This window comes from Cyprinodon tularosa, unplaced genomic scaffold, assembly GCF_016077235.1.
Source record: "Cyprinodon tularosa strain WSP-4 unplaced genomic scaffold, ASM1607723v1 ctg23, whole genome shotgun sequence".
In the NCBI taxonomy this organism is placed as follows: Eukaryota; Metazoa; Chordata; class Actinopteri; order Cyprinodontiformes; family Cyprinodontidae; genus Cyprinodon; species Cyprinodon tularosa.
In genome coordinates, this window is record NW_024038861.1 from 1,639,851 (window position 1) to 1,656,835 (window position 16,985).

Genomic DNA, 16,985 nt, shown 5'->3' on the forward strand with positions numbered 1-16,985 from the left:
ATGGATTGAAGCCTTATCCACACACACACCCACACACACAATCTTACATTCGTGTAGACAGAGAGATAAAAGAAGTTGTGAAATGATGTCTTTTGGCTTGGCTTATTAAAAATTCAGTTAATGAGGCAGCTTTGTCACCCCAGATAGAACAAATGGATATCAGACAGCGGCACGGAGACTCTCCCCACAAATCCTCGTGAGTGAGAGTAGGGGAGGTGCGTGCACGCTTTTGTATACATACATGTGTGTGTGAGGAAATGTGTTTTGTAAACATTTCATTCTGCATAATGAATGCAGTCCTCTGTCATACACACGTAAACAGACACAGCAGCAGCAGAGGTATAAAAACAACAACACAGGAGAGCCTCCTCCACCTGTCATATTGGCTCCCCCTCCCCTCATACATGTTGCAATGAGTTCATTCATGTGGTTGTGTGTGTGTATGATTGAAGGTTGACAAAATTGTGCTTTTGACAGCCGAACGGAAACTCATGAGAGTTGTAATTTGTATTTCATTTACACAAGGGGTGTGCATCCTCATCCTTCCTAGCCATCTGTGCCACGTGTTGGTCCAACAGAGAATGCTGTTTAGCCGATCTTCATCGGCCCATGGGGAGTGTTAGCTTATTTGGTTGTTTGCCAAACACTAATCCACAACAATTAACCACCAGGCCTTTTGGAAAGGTGCCATATTGACAACGATGGCCTCTTTTTTTTTACATTTCTGCCACACAGACACACAAAGACACTCAATACAAATGTTCATACAGCGCAGTTCCAGACAGACAATCCTACTACAGCATAAATTACATACACATTGCGAGCAGACACAGAAGGGCGCAAACCCAGGAGCAGGAACAGTGTGTTTGTGTGTTTGAATATGCATTACACAGCTCATGCCTGGCAGGAGTCAAAGTGCTTCTTTAAAAGTTCATAAATCATGGATGGTTCTGGCCTGTGATCACCAGGCCGCCTGCTTTTCAGACCCGCAGAGTTCCACAGAGCGACAGACAGCCTCTAGTTTTGGTCTTAGACAAACCCTCTGGAATGTGCTGATGGGGAGAGAATTAATATTTAGCCTAAACCTATCTGGCAGCCTGGTTCAACACAAAGTATATCATTTGGCTGCTCCCAGCTGACGCCTTACATCCCAAAATCCCTACAACATAATCTAGGATGTGTGATACTTCAAACCCCAATTAACGGATATGAAAATGTTAATTTTAACACTCTACAAATTTTCTTTGTGGCCATGCCTAAGAGACAATTGAAAACAATAAGGGAGACTTTTAAGAAACATTTCATTTGAAGCATGTGCATGGAACTAGAAGGGAGATAAAAATACTCTTTTCAGAACACTCTCCTCTATCTCTTGTAAACATGTCATTATAGTCAAAACATTTACTTTTAATGGTTTTGGCCTCTAGTTTTAAAGATCTAAGAGGTTTAGATGTATCTTTTTAAATAATAGTATCATAAAGTAGTTAGACACAATTAGAAATTTACAACAACACTAGAGTTTTATGGTCTATTTTTATCTTTTTCTTATTTAATTCTAGGTGAATCCAATTTCTCTTTTATGATAATATAACATAAGAAGATATAGCAACAACTATAATAGCAGCAGTATTCAGATTTTTGTTTTTATGGGCTTGCTAATATGATCATTAACTGTTTTCTTTATAAAAGTGGATGAGACTTCACTTTGTCTATATGAGGAGTGGCAAAAAGCATTGTTTTACTTGTATTTAGTAACAGACATTTGCAGAGTTAGCATTACCAATCCTTTAGAATCATATATTAGTAGTACCTGTACTACTATGCCAGTTCAGGAGATTCAGCAGACCATTCTAATACCTCAGTATACAGCTGTATTACCTACAGAGAAATATTCTAATTTCTAAAAGCCTGCAAAATCTTGCAGGTTTTTCATCAGACAAAAGTTAAAAGTTGGGATAAAACGTGAATTTTTCTGTTCTCAATTTAACCCTTCTGTTATCTGGAAATCTTGCTTTCTCCTGGTTTTTCAAAGCATGGGTCAAAAGCAGAAATGTGCTGACAGGTCACAGAAAATAAAGCGTATTTCATCTTTACGTCTTAAAAAAAAATCCTGTCCTCCTTTGACTTAATTGTTTTCAGGTGTAGTGCCAACACTGAGAAATACATGAGTTTTCAACCGACTAGTGAAGGGACTAGTTAGATGGTACATAATAAAAGAAAAGGCCATAGAGAAGACTTTACTAATTTGTATGCAGTGCATTATATGAGGTATAAGCAGGTACATACTTTTTAGAGACAATTATTTTATTGGGATCAAACAACCTGCTTTTAGAATTTTAGAAGTTGAGAAAGTTCTAACTTCAACAAAACGTCCAAAACTCTTACATTATTGTGTTTGCCAGTGATAAATACATGTTGTCTTCTGTAGCGCACGTGTGTGGTTTCCACAGAAAGGCTCAGCAGTACGGTTCCTCTGTAAAAGAGGGAGGGGATAAAAGAAAAGAAGCAAAGAAAGAGAGGAAAAGCAAAGGAGGCCTCCTTTCACAGAGAAACAAAGATAGCTGTAATTAATGGCCCTGAGCTCTGGACTGGGGAGCTTTCTTCTGACAACTCTGACTTAATTAAAACTTAAGACTTCTGAAAGAGCCCTCTGACTGCGAGGGGACGTCCCACCGTCTCGTGAGAAAAAACCTCACTAGATTTCCTACAAAAGGAAAGAAGGAGGGAGAGACAGAGAGAGAAAAGATGTTCTAGCGGCTGTAGCTATGTTGCTAATCCCTGTTTGTCAAAAGAAAAAAAAAGGAAGAGGGGGTGTTGAACTCTAACACCTGCGTCTGACTCCTCTTACCACCCGCATTAACATAAACACGCATAGACACTCCTCCGTCACATGCATCTTTTTAGACTCTTTTTGCTCTGTATAAAATGATGCAAGAATGTGAAAATATTACCTGTCTAAGTTTTAATTACTTAATTAAAGAAAAATCTTCCTATAGGAGGACACGAGAGCTGGTTACTACACACACACATTCACACAACCACACACACCAATGCACGTATTAATTAATGCATGAAGCCCTGCACCTGTTTCTCACAAAAGCAGTGTGAATAAATCTTAACAAAGTAGAAGGCAACCTTCATGAGCCACCTCTGTGTATCTGTCTCCATGCCTTTCTCTCCTCTGCTCCCTGTGCCCCCTCCTCCCCTCCCTTTGCAGAGGGTCAGATAATAAAAGCTTGGCCTGCTCTTTTGTTTTTGTGCATTGTTCATTAGCCCGGCAGCAACAACAGAAGCACACTTGATATGCTTGGCTTGACTGGGTGTATGGGAGTAGGGCAAGGTGGGAATGGGGGTGGGGCGGGAGTGTGTGTGCATTTGGGTTCATGCACCTACACGACACAGAGGGCGGGACAAGAGGTAGGGGGTATCTTTGCATGGCTCCAATGCCATTATAGAAGCAACTGGAAAATGAAGGGCCTGCAACTGGCAGCACACGTTGAATGAGAAACTCACACAGCTGCCATTAATGAGGAGAGCTGGATAAAATTTGTGTTAAAGACAAATCATAAATCTAGACTTTTCTAAACTTTAAGCGCTTTCGATTTTAGGAAATAAATCTCCTTAATTTTAAAGGTCTGTTCAGGGGTTAGTTTGGTCAAACATATTAAGCAGGGCTTAAGACTTTGTACAACTGTTGATACATTTCTTTCTCTACTCCCACAGCACTTGCAGAAGCAGGACAGCGCTTACAGTCAAGAGTCGTGCGTCTACCTCTGCGCTCTGTGTGACTACACCACCAAGGCCCGCCTCAACCTGGTGCAGCACGCCCGTTCTGCTCGCCACCAGCAGAACGAAGGCCTGAGGAAACTCCAGCTGCACCAGCAAGGCCTGGGAGGGGAGGACGATGGACTGAGTCTACATGAGATGTTCCAAGTGAAGGAATGCCCCACCAGCCCAGGTCTGTTCTTCATCAATCCATTTTATTATTCTGCTGTTCTTTTGACTTGAACTTTAGTCCTACTGCTACTTTATCATTTAGCTCATTTTCCCACCTGTTATCTCATCTACATCTACACATTTTTAAATAGTTTTTATCTTCACCAAATCTTGATATCAGCCTATCAGTTGTGTCAGTGTGCTCTATTAATTTGCTTATATCTTTAGCCTTTTTCTTCTGATTATGCATGAATTGGAGTTTTCTTTGCCAATTTCTGATCTCTGGTTTGCCCAAAGCCCATATATTCAAATCCAGATTATTGTTGGTTTCTATTTATCTTTGCAAACAATAATTTAACATAAAAGCCTTTATATTTCATGCCTGTATGGTTCTTGACATCACGTGTGTGGGAGTAAAAGATACTATTATATCTCTGTATTATATTTTATTAGAAACATCTCATTAAGTTTCAAATTGTCTTTAGTATCTAAATTATCAGTAGCAGCGCTAGCATGACTAGCATTGTTAAAGCCTCTGTTTTAATGTATTTGTTGTATAGATTGTAATTATTTACTTTGGAGCTTCCAAAAGGCTGCCAACATTCCAATGGCAGCATGTTGCGTGACAGACAGATGTTTTGAAACTCAAAAGGATAAAACGGAGGAAATTGCCCTTTCTACCTCCAGTCTTTCTGTTATCTGCTTTAGATCTTACTCTCTCTTATTCTTTCTCAGAATGAGTGAACTAAAGCCATGTCTCTACAGTTTTTAAAATGTAAAGACTTACGTTTACTAGTTTCCTACAGTTTTACAAATAGGCGTAGCTAAAACCGAACATTTCAAAACCATGACACCTCTTCACTTAGTGATGACTTCAACTCTATAGTTATTAAGACCTGAAGGCGGTTAGGAATCACTTGTTTCCTAATTATTTGAAAGATTGCTTTTTGGGGGGTTTCCAGCCACTCACTGATAAGAGACAATCAAGCTTTAAAACCCCGATTCTGGAAAACTGTCAATTTCTCAGTGCATCTTCATATTATTTGATCAATTTTTACTCTCTACCTCCTTTGTTCCCTCTTTTCTTGGGCCTTTGCATCCAGACCACGTCTCTTGATACAGACCCGTCCGTTCCCCCTAATCTCCCCAAAATGAGCATGCTGTTCCCATTAGGCTGCCGCACTTATATTTGAAACACACAGGCACACACCGTCCCGTGCACAGGGACATCCCAGGCCAGCAAGCAGTCAGCTTATGAAATTTCACCTTGGGAGGATCTCACAGTGGAACGCCTCTACACACACACATACACTCACATGCATTGCTGACACACACTCTCATGTATGCTATGGCTACACAGTCTCTCCCTGGAGTGAGCTTTCATTTCCTTTCTCATGACCAAAGCAATTTGGCTTTCATTTAAGAGTCTCCATCCTGCCAGCAGCTAATAAGTGTAACAGAACTGTAAAACATTCAGAGAGACAAAAAAAGGAAAAAAGATTAATCGTTTTTTTCTTTGAGTGGGGGTTGGATGGTTGGTGAGGGGTTGTAGGGTGTAAGAGGAGGGGGCTGTGCTTTAATTTAAACCAGAAGACTGAGAGTCAGGGTCCATTATTTAGTCATCCCTATGTTAATGCTGCCGGGAGAAAATGAGTGCTTAACTTGCTTTTGCTTTCCTTGACCTAAAGGAGTGGGTAGACTGGGGCATAGTGTTGGTGCAGAGGGGGGGGGCACGTTTTTGATATAACCTCTGCCCAGCAATATGCCATGCATCCATTTGTGTGTGTGTGTCTGCCCATGTTTGTATTTAAAAACTGTGCACCCCAAAGAATCCTGTTTATACTGTGCCTTTACTCCCGAAAACAGATGGAGACTAAGAGCTTACTAATATATAAGAATCACAACACGCACTCACACGAACAGGAGAAGAGGAGAGGCTTTCAGTCCTGAAATAGGACTGATGCTGGCGAACGTTTGGTTTTAATTACACATGGATCAAAGCATCGGTGAGAATCAGGGTGCAGCAGCAAAACATGCTTAGATAAATCATAACCTTACATTTCAACTTGACCCCATCCATCCCTCCCTCTTTCTCCCTCTCTCCTTTTTTGTCCTGCTTGTTCGGTATCCCTCTGACTCCTGTTAGTGTCTGTTTTTTCAACCCAAAGAGTCTTTAAGCCCCTTTTTTTTCTTCCTTGTTCTCTCTTTTTTTTAACATCTCTAGTTAAGCAACACAAGCAGGTTTTAAAGTTGTCAAGAGCACAATATGCTTGCTACATCTCTTTCTAATTACACCACATTTAAAACATGTTCTACTTTTAAATGGGCTTTTAGTTTTGCCACAGTTTTAAGCCCAAATGTAGAATTTTCATTAAGAAGTTGCAGAGCTCTACAGATGTTTGCAATTTCTAAGATACTAGATCAGATATTTTCTGATGCCTACTTTAGTGACTGCTTAATATAAGGGCATTTTTATCCTACTAATTATTTTTGTTTATTGAACAAATACAAAAGATTTGGCTACAGATCAAAGTTTTAGGGTACAATTAAAATTATGCTGCTTTGTTTTACGCAGTGAAACGTTTAAAAATTTGGTTACAACGTTTCTATTTCTTTTATAGTCATATCTAGTGCATATGTTTTGGTTTTAATACTTGTCATACCCTAAGATGGATTTATTGCCTAATGGTATGTGAAGCACTAATTTCCTTTATTTTCAAATAACTGAAATTTTCACATTCCTTCATCCATCTTCTGTTGTGTATCCGTCAGGGTTACAGTGGGTCTGGTGTCGTTCTCCTGCAGCCTATGGGAAAAATAATGAATGTTTTTCCAAATAAAACGATAAAAATGTTAGACATTTTCTCTACGTTGAAAATTAATCTATATTAAATTAGTTCAGATTCTGAGCTCTGATCAAGCAATCAAGCTTTGAAGAAAATGCCAACTTTAGCATCATGGACCTTGCAATATTGTTAACAAGTTGCTGTATCCTAACTTTGCTTACAGACCCTTCCTTTCCTATCCTTTATTCTGTCAGTTTCCTTTTTATTTATTACCCCAAAATCCTCCCAGTGTAAAGGATTCTGCAATATATTAGAAACCAATCAAAGGGCAGTCAGTTGATATCTTTATTAGCTTACTCTGAAAAGGCAACAATGCAACTAAAAAGCTACTTCCTTATAGCATAGGAATAAGAGCCTCAAACATGGAGACAATAGTGTGTTTCGAGGTTAAAGCATTTACATTTACACCCCGAGCCCATAGTAATAACTTATTTCACCAGAGGAAGTCGCATCTTCACAGCATCCCCACTACGCTTAACCAGACGGGGCTTAATCAATATCCTGAGAACTTGTGGCATGAGATCTCATTACTCCCAGACTGGGATTTCATTGTAACAAACAAGGATTATCTGCTTCTCTAATAAATTTAGGCTAGAAGATTTTCTTTCTACAAGAGTAATATTTTATGCTATGAGAATTGTATATTTTACTGCCGTATATGTATTTATAACTATAGATGACGTAACTGTTTTAAGGGTAGCAAAACTTTCTAGTAAGCAGCATTTTAGTCAGTCTATGGTTTGAGGTTGTATGTGTGTATATGTGAACGTGGCTCTTAGTTTTTCTGGGGCTGCAACTCCTGACTCGAGCACTTTCTGTTCATTAGAGGCTGGTATGAAAAAGATTAATTTAAGTGCTGACCGGTATCTTTCTCTTAAAGCCTTGGACTTGGAACCTTGCCAGATAATTATAGGCTCATTTGGGAATAAGAGTTCTAATGCTCTGGACTTTATGTACATGTGAATGGCTTTCATTAAACAATTTGGATGTAGATTTTATGGCCCAATTAAGGATACAGCATTGCAGACACATTTTAAGGGTAAAAGTGTTTTTAACAAAGACAGGAGCAAAACTAATAGTATGTTGTTTGATTATGTTTGCATATACTGTTGTTTTATTTTGGATAATTCTAGCTTTATTTACCCGTTTCAGTCTAATTTTTAGAGGCACATCTCAAAATAAACACAGTTATGAGAGTGAACCAGACAGAGTGAAGAGTTACTGCGCATACACTGAAAACCTTTCCTGATGATCGTTTGTCTGGGTCCCTCTCAGACAAAAAGCTCACTGTGTGCATATTTCTGAGTTAAACTGTCTCTCTTTGTGTACAATTATAAGTGATAAAGTAAATTGAGTTTATAAAAAAGAAGAGCGAGCATAAATGAATTCCCTCTCAACATGGAGGACGCGGATGCCATTTTTGTTTGAGGGCTGTCCAAAAATGATTAGAAGAATTAGATTTTTTTTCTCTCTCTCTCTGTTCTCCAATGAACCCTGAATGGAGCTGTTTAGTGTAGTTCAAGGGGGGAAAAAAAGAGCAACTATGATAAATGGTAAGTCATGGGTCTTCCATCATCAGTTTCATAATTTAAACAATTTGTTTAGCTAGATGTTTGGGGACATCTGGAAGAGTCTCTGAAGTTGAGGTTGTAACAGTGATTTTTCTGTTGTCGGCTCCGTTTCAAGCATTTCACCATTTGTTTGGCCACAAAGCACATTGCTATGAGGTGCACTTGTGTGTGTTTGTGTGTGTGAGAGTAAATGTGTATCCTCGACCATTAGTCCTGCTTTCCATCATGCATACAGCTCTACATAAGTCAGGCCGAGTAGAAACATGGGGCTTTTTCTGCATACTTTCTGTCATTTTCCCCCCTTCTGTGTTCCCTCTCTCCCTCTCACCAAAAAAAAAGATAAAGAAAGCGAGATGTGATCTTATGGAGGTAATTATTTCAGAGAGCCTGTCCTGTCATCCATACTCCACCAGCCCACCATCCACACGTCTCCATCCCGCTGTAGCACCCATCCCACCACCACCCGACATGCATTAAAGAGGGAGTGAGAGTACCCTCTTTGTCTGAATACCCCCTTTAAACAAAAGACCTCCTCTGACTTAGAGAGACCAACAACACTTTTATCATGTGCTCAACACTGTGTGTATGTGAGGGTGTGCATATGTTGGTGTGTTCTGCGTCCCTTTGTTTTCTCTGAGTGATAAGGCTCTGGGACATTTTTTTTGGTCCTTGTCAAATTAGTGTAGTCGTGCTAACCATTTACATAGCAGCTGTAGGCTAAAAAACAGAGCCTAATGCACTCCTCTTATCCCTGCGCTTGTGTGAGAATATAAGCGCGTTTTTGTTCATCCAGAAGGAAGTGATGGAACATCGGAACAGCAAAAGTTTCCTCCGACACGTTCCGCTCAACTCAAGCTGTGTCGTAGTTGGGTCAGAATCACTACAAATGCAAAAAAAAAAAAAAAACACAATTCATCAGATTTTTGTTGTCGGAATAAAACTGTCTCTTTCCACAAGGAGCATTTTAAGAGCCATGACTCCAAAAAACCTTTTAGGTATTAGGTTTTCCCTTCTCCCTTACTTTCACTGCTTAATTTTATCCTTTTTCTCCCTCTGGGTGGTGGAGGTGGTTTTTTTTGTCATTCCAGTGGTTTTCTTTTTCTTTTTTATTCTTTTTTTTTAGTTTCGGGCAAGGTCTCTCCTCAGACATAAGTCTATTTCCAGGGTTTGTCTCAGTAATTTGTGGCTATTACATAAACATTTACAAATGCCCATAAGAGTGAGAGAAATCATAGAACACGCTCCCAGACCTTACTAATCACCAGCGTTAGCACAGGGGTGGCCATTTTGTCATATAAATCTGCATGGAGAAGATTATGCCATCTAAGATTTTGTAAATATCTTTATCATTTTCAAAAATATAGTGATAGTTTACCACTAGTTGCCACTAGTGGTAAACAAAACAAGCATTTATGTTAATGAAAGCTGTAGGAAGTAGTTAGTTGCAGATGAATATAGGTAGTTTGCAGATATTCTGAATTTATTGGCTTATTTTTTGTGAGTAAAAGCAGAGCATATATTTTTAAAAAAGCCACACGGTGATGCACTGGTTTATATCTCTATCTACCCACCACTTTCAGGCCAAGATCTAAAATGTATTGCTTGATCAGCATTAAATTTAGATTTATGTATTAAATTTTGCTCTAGACAATTGTCTTGGAGATGTTTGCTAGCAGAAATCTAAATGCTGAAGTTATGGGCTAGTCTTAGAGAAGCCAAGGACAAGGTGGACTCATTAGTGTGTAGATCCAGTTCAAAGTAAAAACTATCTTAGTAAATTATGTAATTTTATTTTAAAATGCTTTGATTTTTACTTGAAAAGAGTTCAGATACCGTAAAAGGCAAATATTACTTTAGCACAACATTTCCTTTATTTAAACTCCCTAAAGTATTTTTGCATTTTACACACATTTTATACATATTTTACACAATTTATATCTGACGATAAAGACTGACAGGGGTCACTTAAAAGTCCTGTTTTTGGTATGTATACCTGGCAACACACAACTAGGGCTGCACCACCACTTGGATAAATTGATTGATGACTTTGCCCCAATGTTCCATCCATTGTATATTAGGAAATAATAAAGGACTTTACGTTCACAGATTTATGTCAGAGTCATTCCTCTAACTATCAAAACCTTGGATTTTCATTTTGCATCCACAAAATGAGTTTAAAAAAATTAGTCCCCAATGAGACATAGGAATTTCACTCCTGAGGTTCCTCTTTTCAATCACAGAAAAATTAGCTGGAGACAATGTGCTGCATTTTAAATCATTTGTCAAATCAAAATGAGATACATTCATATGTGTATATTATTATATTTTCGTCAAGTAGCAATTTACCCCATATTTCCCAAAACCATATTCTCTTGCCGTGGGAGTAAAAGATGTGGTCACTTTTTGAATAATTCCCTCCAAGCAAATTATAATTACTTTGTGGTCTGTGTGTGCACATAGAAGAAAAAGGGCAGCGGCCTGACTTGTGCTTCAAGGGGGAAAAAAAAGGCTTCATTCACCATAAACTATTTTTGAAATGGTGTGTTGGGGCGGTACGGACTCAGGCCGATTGTTTTTCTTTTGGAGCTGAGCAGCTCTTTGGTGAAGGGGTATTACCCGAGCTAAATTGTTCCCTCATGTTTTCCGCCAAGGTTCTGTGCCCACCGCACTGACAGTTATAATTTGCAGAAATTGCACTGATTATCTGAATTTGCATACCTGACCAATGCCACATTAGCCTTATTTACAATACAAAGCCATGGAACTCTGAGGACGCATACTAAATATGACTTAACCCTTTGAAGAGGGGACTGGTGTCACAGGGCCATGATGTCTTTTATATTGTTGATATCACAAAGAGCTTAAGGCCCCGCTCCATATGGAACTAAAAACGTCTGGAGGCTCCAGGAGCAGGAAGTGATATGTAAAGAACCCCAGCGAAATCACAGGGTCGTTGCACCTTTATCCTTATCCGTAGGTTCTTTTTGACCTTTCTCTCTCCATATTTTTCACCTTTTAGCTCTTGTTTCCATCTTCTTTTTTCTTTTCTTCTTGTCACTGCACACCACCCCTTCACCCCCTCTTTTTTTCTCTCCCTCACCTCCATTCTCTTCCCTTCCCGATCCCTTCATACACCCCCTGTCCATTGACTCTTAACCACAGATGGACAAAACAATGGACCATGTCACACAGCATTAAGACAAACAATCCAGTGATGGGAGGAGGGTTGTGTGGAGCCAGAGCCACGGTAACCAGGCAATGCACTCATAGAGTCCAAGCAGCTACTAATCTCTGACAGCAATGATACAATTCACAGATGACATTGAAAGCACCCTATATCCTGCAAAGGAAAAAAAAAAACAGCAAAAAAAAAGCAGTTTAATCAGACCGAGCTTGAAGAGGTACAAATCACCCCCTTTTCAGCTATTTTTCCTCATTCTTCTTTTTGAATCCTTTACCACATCCATCAATAGCAGTATGGAATTGATAGCAGCTATTGATTTCCTATAGGCTAAGGCTAATCGTCGCTAACCGAAGGAAGCTTTGCAGTAACAGCAGCTGTCAGAGGCTTGTAGTGTGCATGTGTGTGTGTGTGTGTGTAGTTTTTCGTGGGGGATAAATGTGTGTGTGTGAGTGCGTATGACCCTCCAGGGTTTCAGTAGCAATAGCTGTGCCTCTCCATTGTTTACTTACAGCAGGCTAATGGCCTAACAGCAAGGCAACGTATAGGAAGGAAAAAAAATAGTTCTCTTTCTAGAATAAGGAAAATGTATGTTTCATCTGTCCAAAAAGGGAAAAAAAGGGAAAAAGGAGAGATATGTCAAGTTTCACCTCTCTACCTTTCCGAGTAAGACCCATCTCCCTCTCGCTTCTTTTCTTCATCTCCCTAATAGGAAATTTGAGCACACTGTGCGAGATTAAAGCAGAGAATCAATGCCTTGTGAGCAATCATTTCCAGACAAATCTCTTTCATCTTTTCTCCCCCCCCCCGACGTTCTCTCGTTCCCTTTTTTTTTCTTCTACCTCCTAATGCTAACAGGGGGTCCTGTGTCATGACATCCCTTTTGCTTTTATCATGTCCTAATAACGCTCTGAAAATAGAGAGGGAGAAAGAGGAACGTGACAGAGGGTTAAAAAAGGATGCTGGGAAAAAAAGTACAAGAAATGGATAGACTGATAAAAATCTATTGAGTGAGCATAGAGCTTGATTTCTGCTTTGATGTGGATGTCTTTGTGCAAATTAGACAAATATGCCTGCTGTTTTAGTCATCTTGAAGCTCTTCTTAAGGGACTGTCTTCCTGTTCTTTTTTTTGGGATAGAATGAATGGACCAAAAATGACAGACAAGTTCACTGTAGGGCATAAAAGAAAAATATTTTGTCACATTTTGGTGACTGGATTGACATAACAGGATATGTAATGGAAAGTGGCTACATACAGGTACAATAACAACGAATAGAGTGTCTGCAAAAGCAGTTGCACCCCTTCAACAGTGTTGTGAGTGTGGGGTTCACAAGCCAGCATATCTTAATCAAATCAGTGGTTCATTATTGGGCATCTGCTAAGCTGAATGACAAGCTGAGGGAATTCAGCTGTTAGATTCAGGTGTTGGAGAGAACTTGCACCTAAAAGTTGCAGGATGGCAGCTCTTGAGGATTAGACTAAGGCACCTTTTAGCTTGACCATGATTCCACATAGAAAACTGTTCCACATTTAAAAGCATTCTCCTCAAGAAGTGATTTAAAAAAAATCTTTTTTGCTTAACTGAGTTGACAGAAAGATATTCTGAGTGATAGAAATTCTTTAGAGTATTTTAAAGGGTGGTTACCTTGCAAGCAAGATAAATTGTCGCAAGATTTGTGAATTCACAAACTCCCGAAAATGCAGCTTTGCCAGAAGCCAACAGATGCATCAGCCTCAATACAGAAATGTTTCAGATCAATGAAATGCAGTGATGTGTATGACTTAACATGCCAACCAGTAGTGGAAGACTGTAGCTAAAGAAAAAAAAAGTAGCTGGAATATCCTCTATATCTTTTTGAAAAACAAGCAAAAACACGTGATTTTTGCATATGTAGAAGATGTTTGCTTGCTCCTCCCGACCTGAGTTGGAAACAGTTTGATTCATCAGCTAGCTCCGTAAAACAAGTTAAGAATGCGATACATGTCAGCTGCTACGGCTGCTGTGATTGGCTAAAAACATGACATGGGAGGGAGGTACCCAATCAGCTCGAATTGCACTTATTGTCCCTCCCTCGTGCAATTATTTTCAACAGGAGGATTTCCATATCGATGCAGAGTGGAATTCAGAATGAAATACACGTATCAATCTGGTTTATGCCAGATTATAAGGGGGGAGATTGAGTAAAAAGTTAAAATGTCTCTGCTGTTAGGTTTTGACTGTTCTGGTTATTTATTTTTTTTTTGGCTAATGAGGTTTTAATAAGGACTAATGCGGTGTATCAATACCACAGAGGTAAAGGGTAAGCATGGAGGCCTTAATCCTTAACATGGCTGTGACAGGTTGGAGTCACTGCCTGTTTAATTTTGCCGTACACTTTCTCACTTTCTCCCAACCCCATTTCCTGTCTGTCTACTATTAAATAAAAGCTGCTGGTGCCAAAAAAGAGCTGGATTCTAGAGGAGTCTTAAGTAACTGTTTAATGATCTTATTCTTAACTGAAGAAATTTCACTCTTAAAAACTCTTAAATCTGGTCCCTAACATTTTTAGGGACCAGATGTTATCTGTGGATGTGTAGATCTTCTTCAATTTGAGTACTCAGATGAATTTTAATTGTTAAGTATGATGTGACTTGGTGTGATTTAGCTCAAAACTAATTCATGTGTAAAAATGGCCTAGTTAAGGCTTACTTAATCCAGTTGATAATCTTTTGCAAGACCCACAAATTTGTGATCAGTCTCTTTATCCAAACTGACTGAACTTAGGCACTTTTACAAAGAGGCATGTGTAAATACTTCAGCATGAAGATGTTTAAAAGCTGGCTGCGGCATGGGCCAAAAGGCTGTAATTACAGCAAAAGTAGTTTCTACAAAGTGTTGATTTCATTCAGTTGGGCTGAGTGTAAATCACACCAGTAGTTTCAAATTTCAATTCATTAAAATAGCAAAACATTTTTCTCCTGCTTCACAGTACATCACACTACTTGATGTTTATCTGTAATATAAAACTCCATATCAAAGTTTTTAATTATAACATGTGAACATGCCACAAACTTTTAAGAAGAACAAATGCTTTCACAAAGCTCTGCAACCTTTAGGTGATCTGCTTGGTTAGACCTGCAAGGTGCTTTAAACATAGGGTCCATGCACAGCAAATACACACGTCTAGGCCCGGCCTTTGTTTCAGAAGCAGGTTAATGGGGAGTGAGGAAGAGGAGCATTGCAATTTTCTGCTCTTTAGGCACCAGAGAATTCTCTTCAGTGTAAGAGAGACCAGACTCTCAGTGTAATAGGCATTTTACACCCTCATCACCCCTTGCACACGCACGCAAATATAAACCTGTGGAGTGAAATAGGCATTCTGTGGTGTGCATTGCTGGTCCCCAGAGTGCCAGTAAGTGTTAGACATGCAATGAGTTGGCAATGAGACAATCAGCATACTGAAATTGAAACCTTGTCTGAAGTCACACAGGAGAGGAGAGAAGAAGAGTGGAGAGGAGACATAGTCTGGAGGAGCAGAGATTGGAACAGATGGTATAAGAGAGGAGAGCTACAGAAAAAGTAGAGAGGAGAGACAGAGGGGGAGGAAATAAGAACTGATGTTTGTTTAATTGCCTCATAAGTGATGACAAAGATAATTATGTCGAAAGAGGAGATGCTCCTCTTAGGCACGGCCAATGAACAGTTGGATCTGTTTTAGTCATTTGTGCGTATGTGTGTGTGGTGCTGTCTCTCTCTATAGCCTCATCAGCTGTTGTCCCCTCCAGCTCCATCAAGTATAGGACACCATTAAAGCATGCGTACGGTTTGTGTCACATCAAATCAATCAGCTTAATTAACAAAAAAGAAATAAATATTTCAAGCAAAATGCATACAGTCATCATTTGGAATCATGTTAATTACTCTACAGCATCCTAATTATGAATATCTCTGCTTCATGTATCCGAGAATATGAATATGAGCACGCTAAACCTGATTTCCTGCGATGTGTGTGCGCTCACGGCTCTTTCATGTGTGTAAGCGATGCTCCCTTGACTTCATATCTAATTGTCTTTTTTTTAAATCCCAATATTCTGCCATGTGCCGACTGTACGTAATGAGTCAGGGCGTGTCAAAGTGCAGGCCTGAGCTGTCCGACTGAGTTAAGCTCTTCCTGTCTACTGTAGAAGCCTCCGGCTTGTGCGCTTGCACACTCAGAGACACAGTATCAATGTGGGAGTTCCTGTATCTGACATGAGATTAAGAGGGCCAAGTGGAGGAACGTCGAAGAGCTGCCCTGTTGCATTTGCAAGAGGGGAAAAGGACCATCCTGTCACACGTGCGTGCACACCCAACCACACACATGCAGAGCACACTGTGCTGTAAGTGAGCAGTAGCCTGCCTTGCATTATTCACAGTGGCCGAGTGATCGAAGCCCGGTTCAATAGCACTAAAACGGCGCACGCTGGAGAGATTTGTCTTACAAAACCTTGACACACACACAGGCGCACATATGCTCTCACACGCATTGATTTTAGGTGGTGGGAATCTCTCAGGCTTTGGACGAAAGACATGGACATAAGAGGGGTTTCCCCTGTCAGAGAAAGCCCCTAGCAAACTCCATGTGCTGCTCCTCTCAGTCTTAAATATACACTGAGACAAAGGGCACAGGGAAAAGCTGTAAGGTGAAGCTTCGCTTGCCAAAAATAAGATTTTGATGATGTCCGCAGCAAACATTAATATTAAAATTAAGAAAAAAAGTGAATAGAAGAGGAAGGATCTATGTCTTAGATCTGATGTGGTTTCATTCACTAGAAGATGAGCTGCTGATAAAAATAAAAAGCAAGCAAAAAAGCCTAACTGATCATATTTCTTTTTTGCTGAGTCTCCTTTTTTGCATTTTACCATCAGGAGGCTTTTTGCAAGCAAGGCAAAAAAGAAAAATCATGCTATGCACTATATGTCACATCTTTCCTCTGCAGTGTGTGTTTTAGTGTTTTTTCTCGTATTTTTTTTTCTTTTCTAGAGAACTGTTTAAACTTAAACTGAATAGCAAATTTCCTCATGCATCCATCACTTCATTCGGTTTCCCACTTTTTCTTACACTCTGAAATCCCACCATCTCTTACTGGATTTTTTTTTTTTTCTCTTGGCCAAATTAACATGTATTGACAAGCGAGGACTTGCATGCCTGTAAACACAAAGGAGCAAACACACAGACGGATACACACCTTGGTCCCCTGAAGACATGTGATGGAGCAGACCCAATCCCCTGTAATCATCTGGAGCTCCCACTTGTACCCACATCTTGCTCTGTTTCAATCCCGAGTAATGGTTTGGGGCAGGGGGCCGAAGCGGTGGGCTTCTTTCCCTTAGCCCCAGTGTCTTAAGCTGCCATTGATTAAATGTTAACTGATATACTCGGCCCTGGCAATCTTGTTAGAGCCGGAGTAGGCAGGCAGCTCGACAGAC

The 16,985-nt window shown here is 39.8% G+C and overlaps 1 protein-coding gene across 4 annotated transcripts in view; it reads left to right on the top strand.

Annotated features, from left to right (window-relative positions):
• Positions 1-16,985, top strand: part of zfhx4 (zinc finger homeobox 4) — an 88,770-nt gene that overhangs the window by 42,229 nt on the left and 29,556 nt on the right. For all 4 annotated transcript variants that reach the window (XM_038286775.1, XM_038286774.1, XM_038286773.1 and 1 more), the window contains exon 6: positions 3,724-3,958. In XM_038286775.1, coding sequence (XP_038142703.1) covers positions 3,724-3,958 — 235 coding nt within the window. The remainder of the gene's footprint in view (positions 1-3,723; positions 3,959-16,985) is intronic.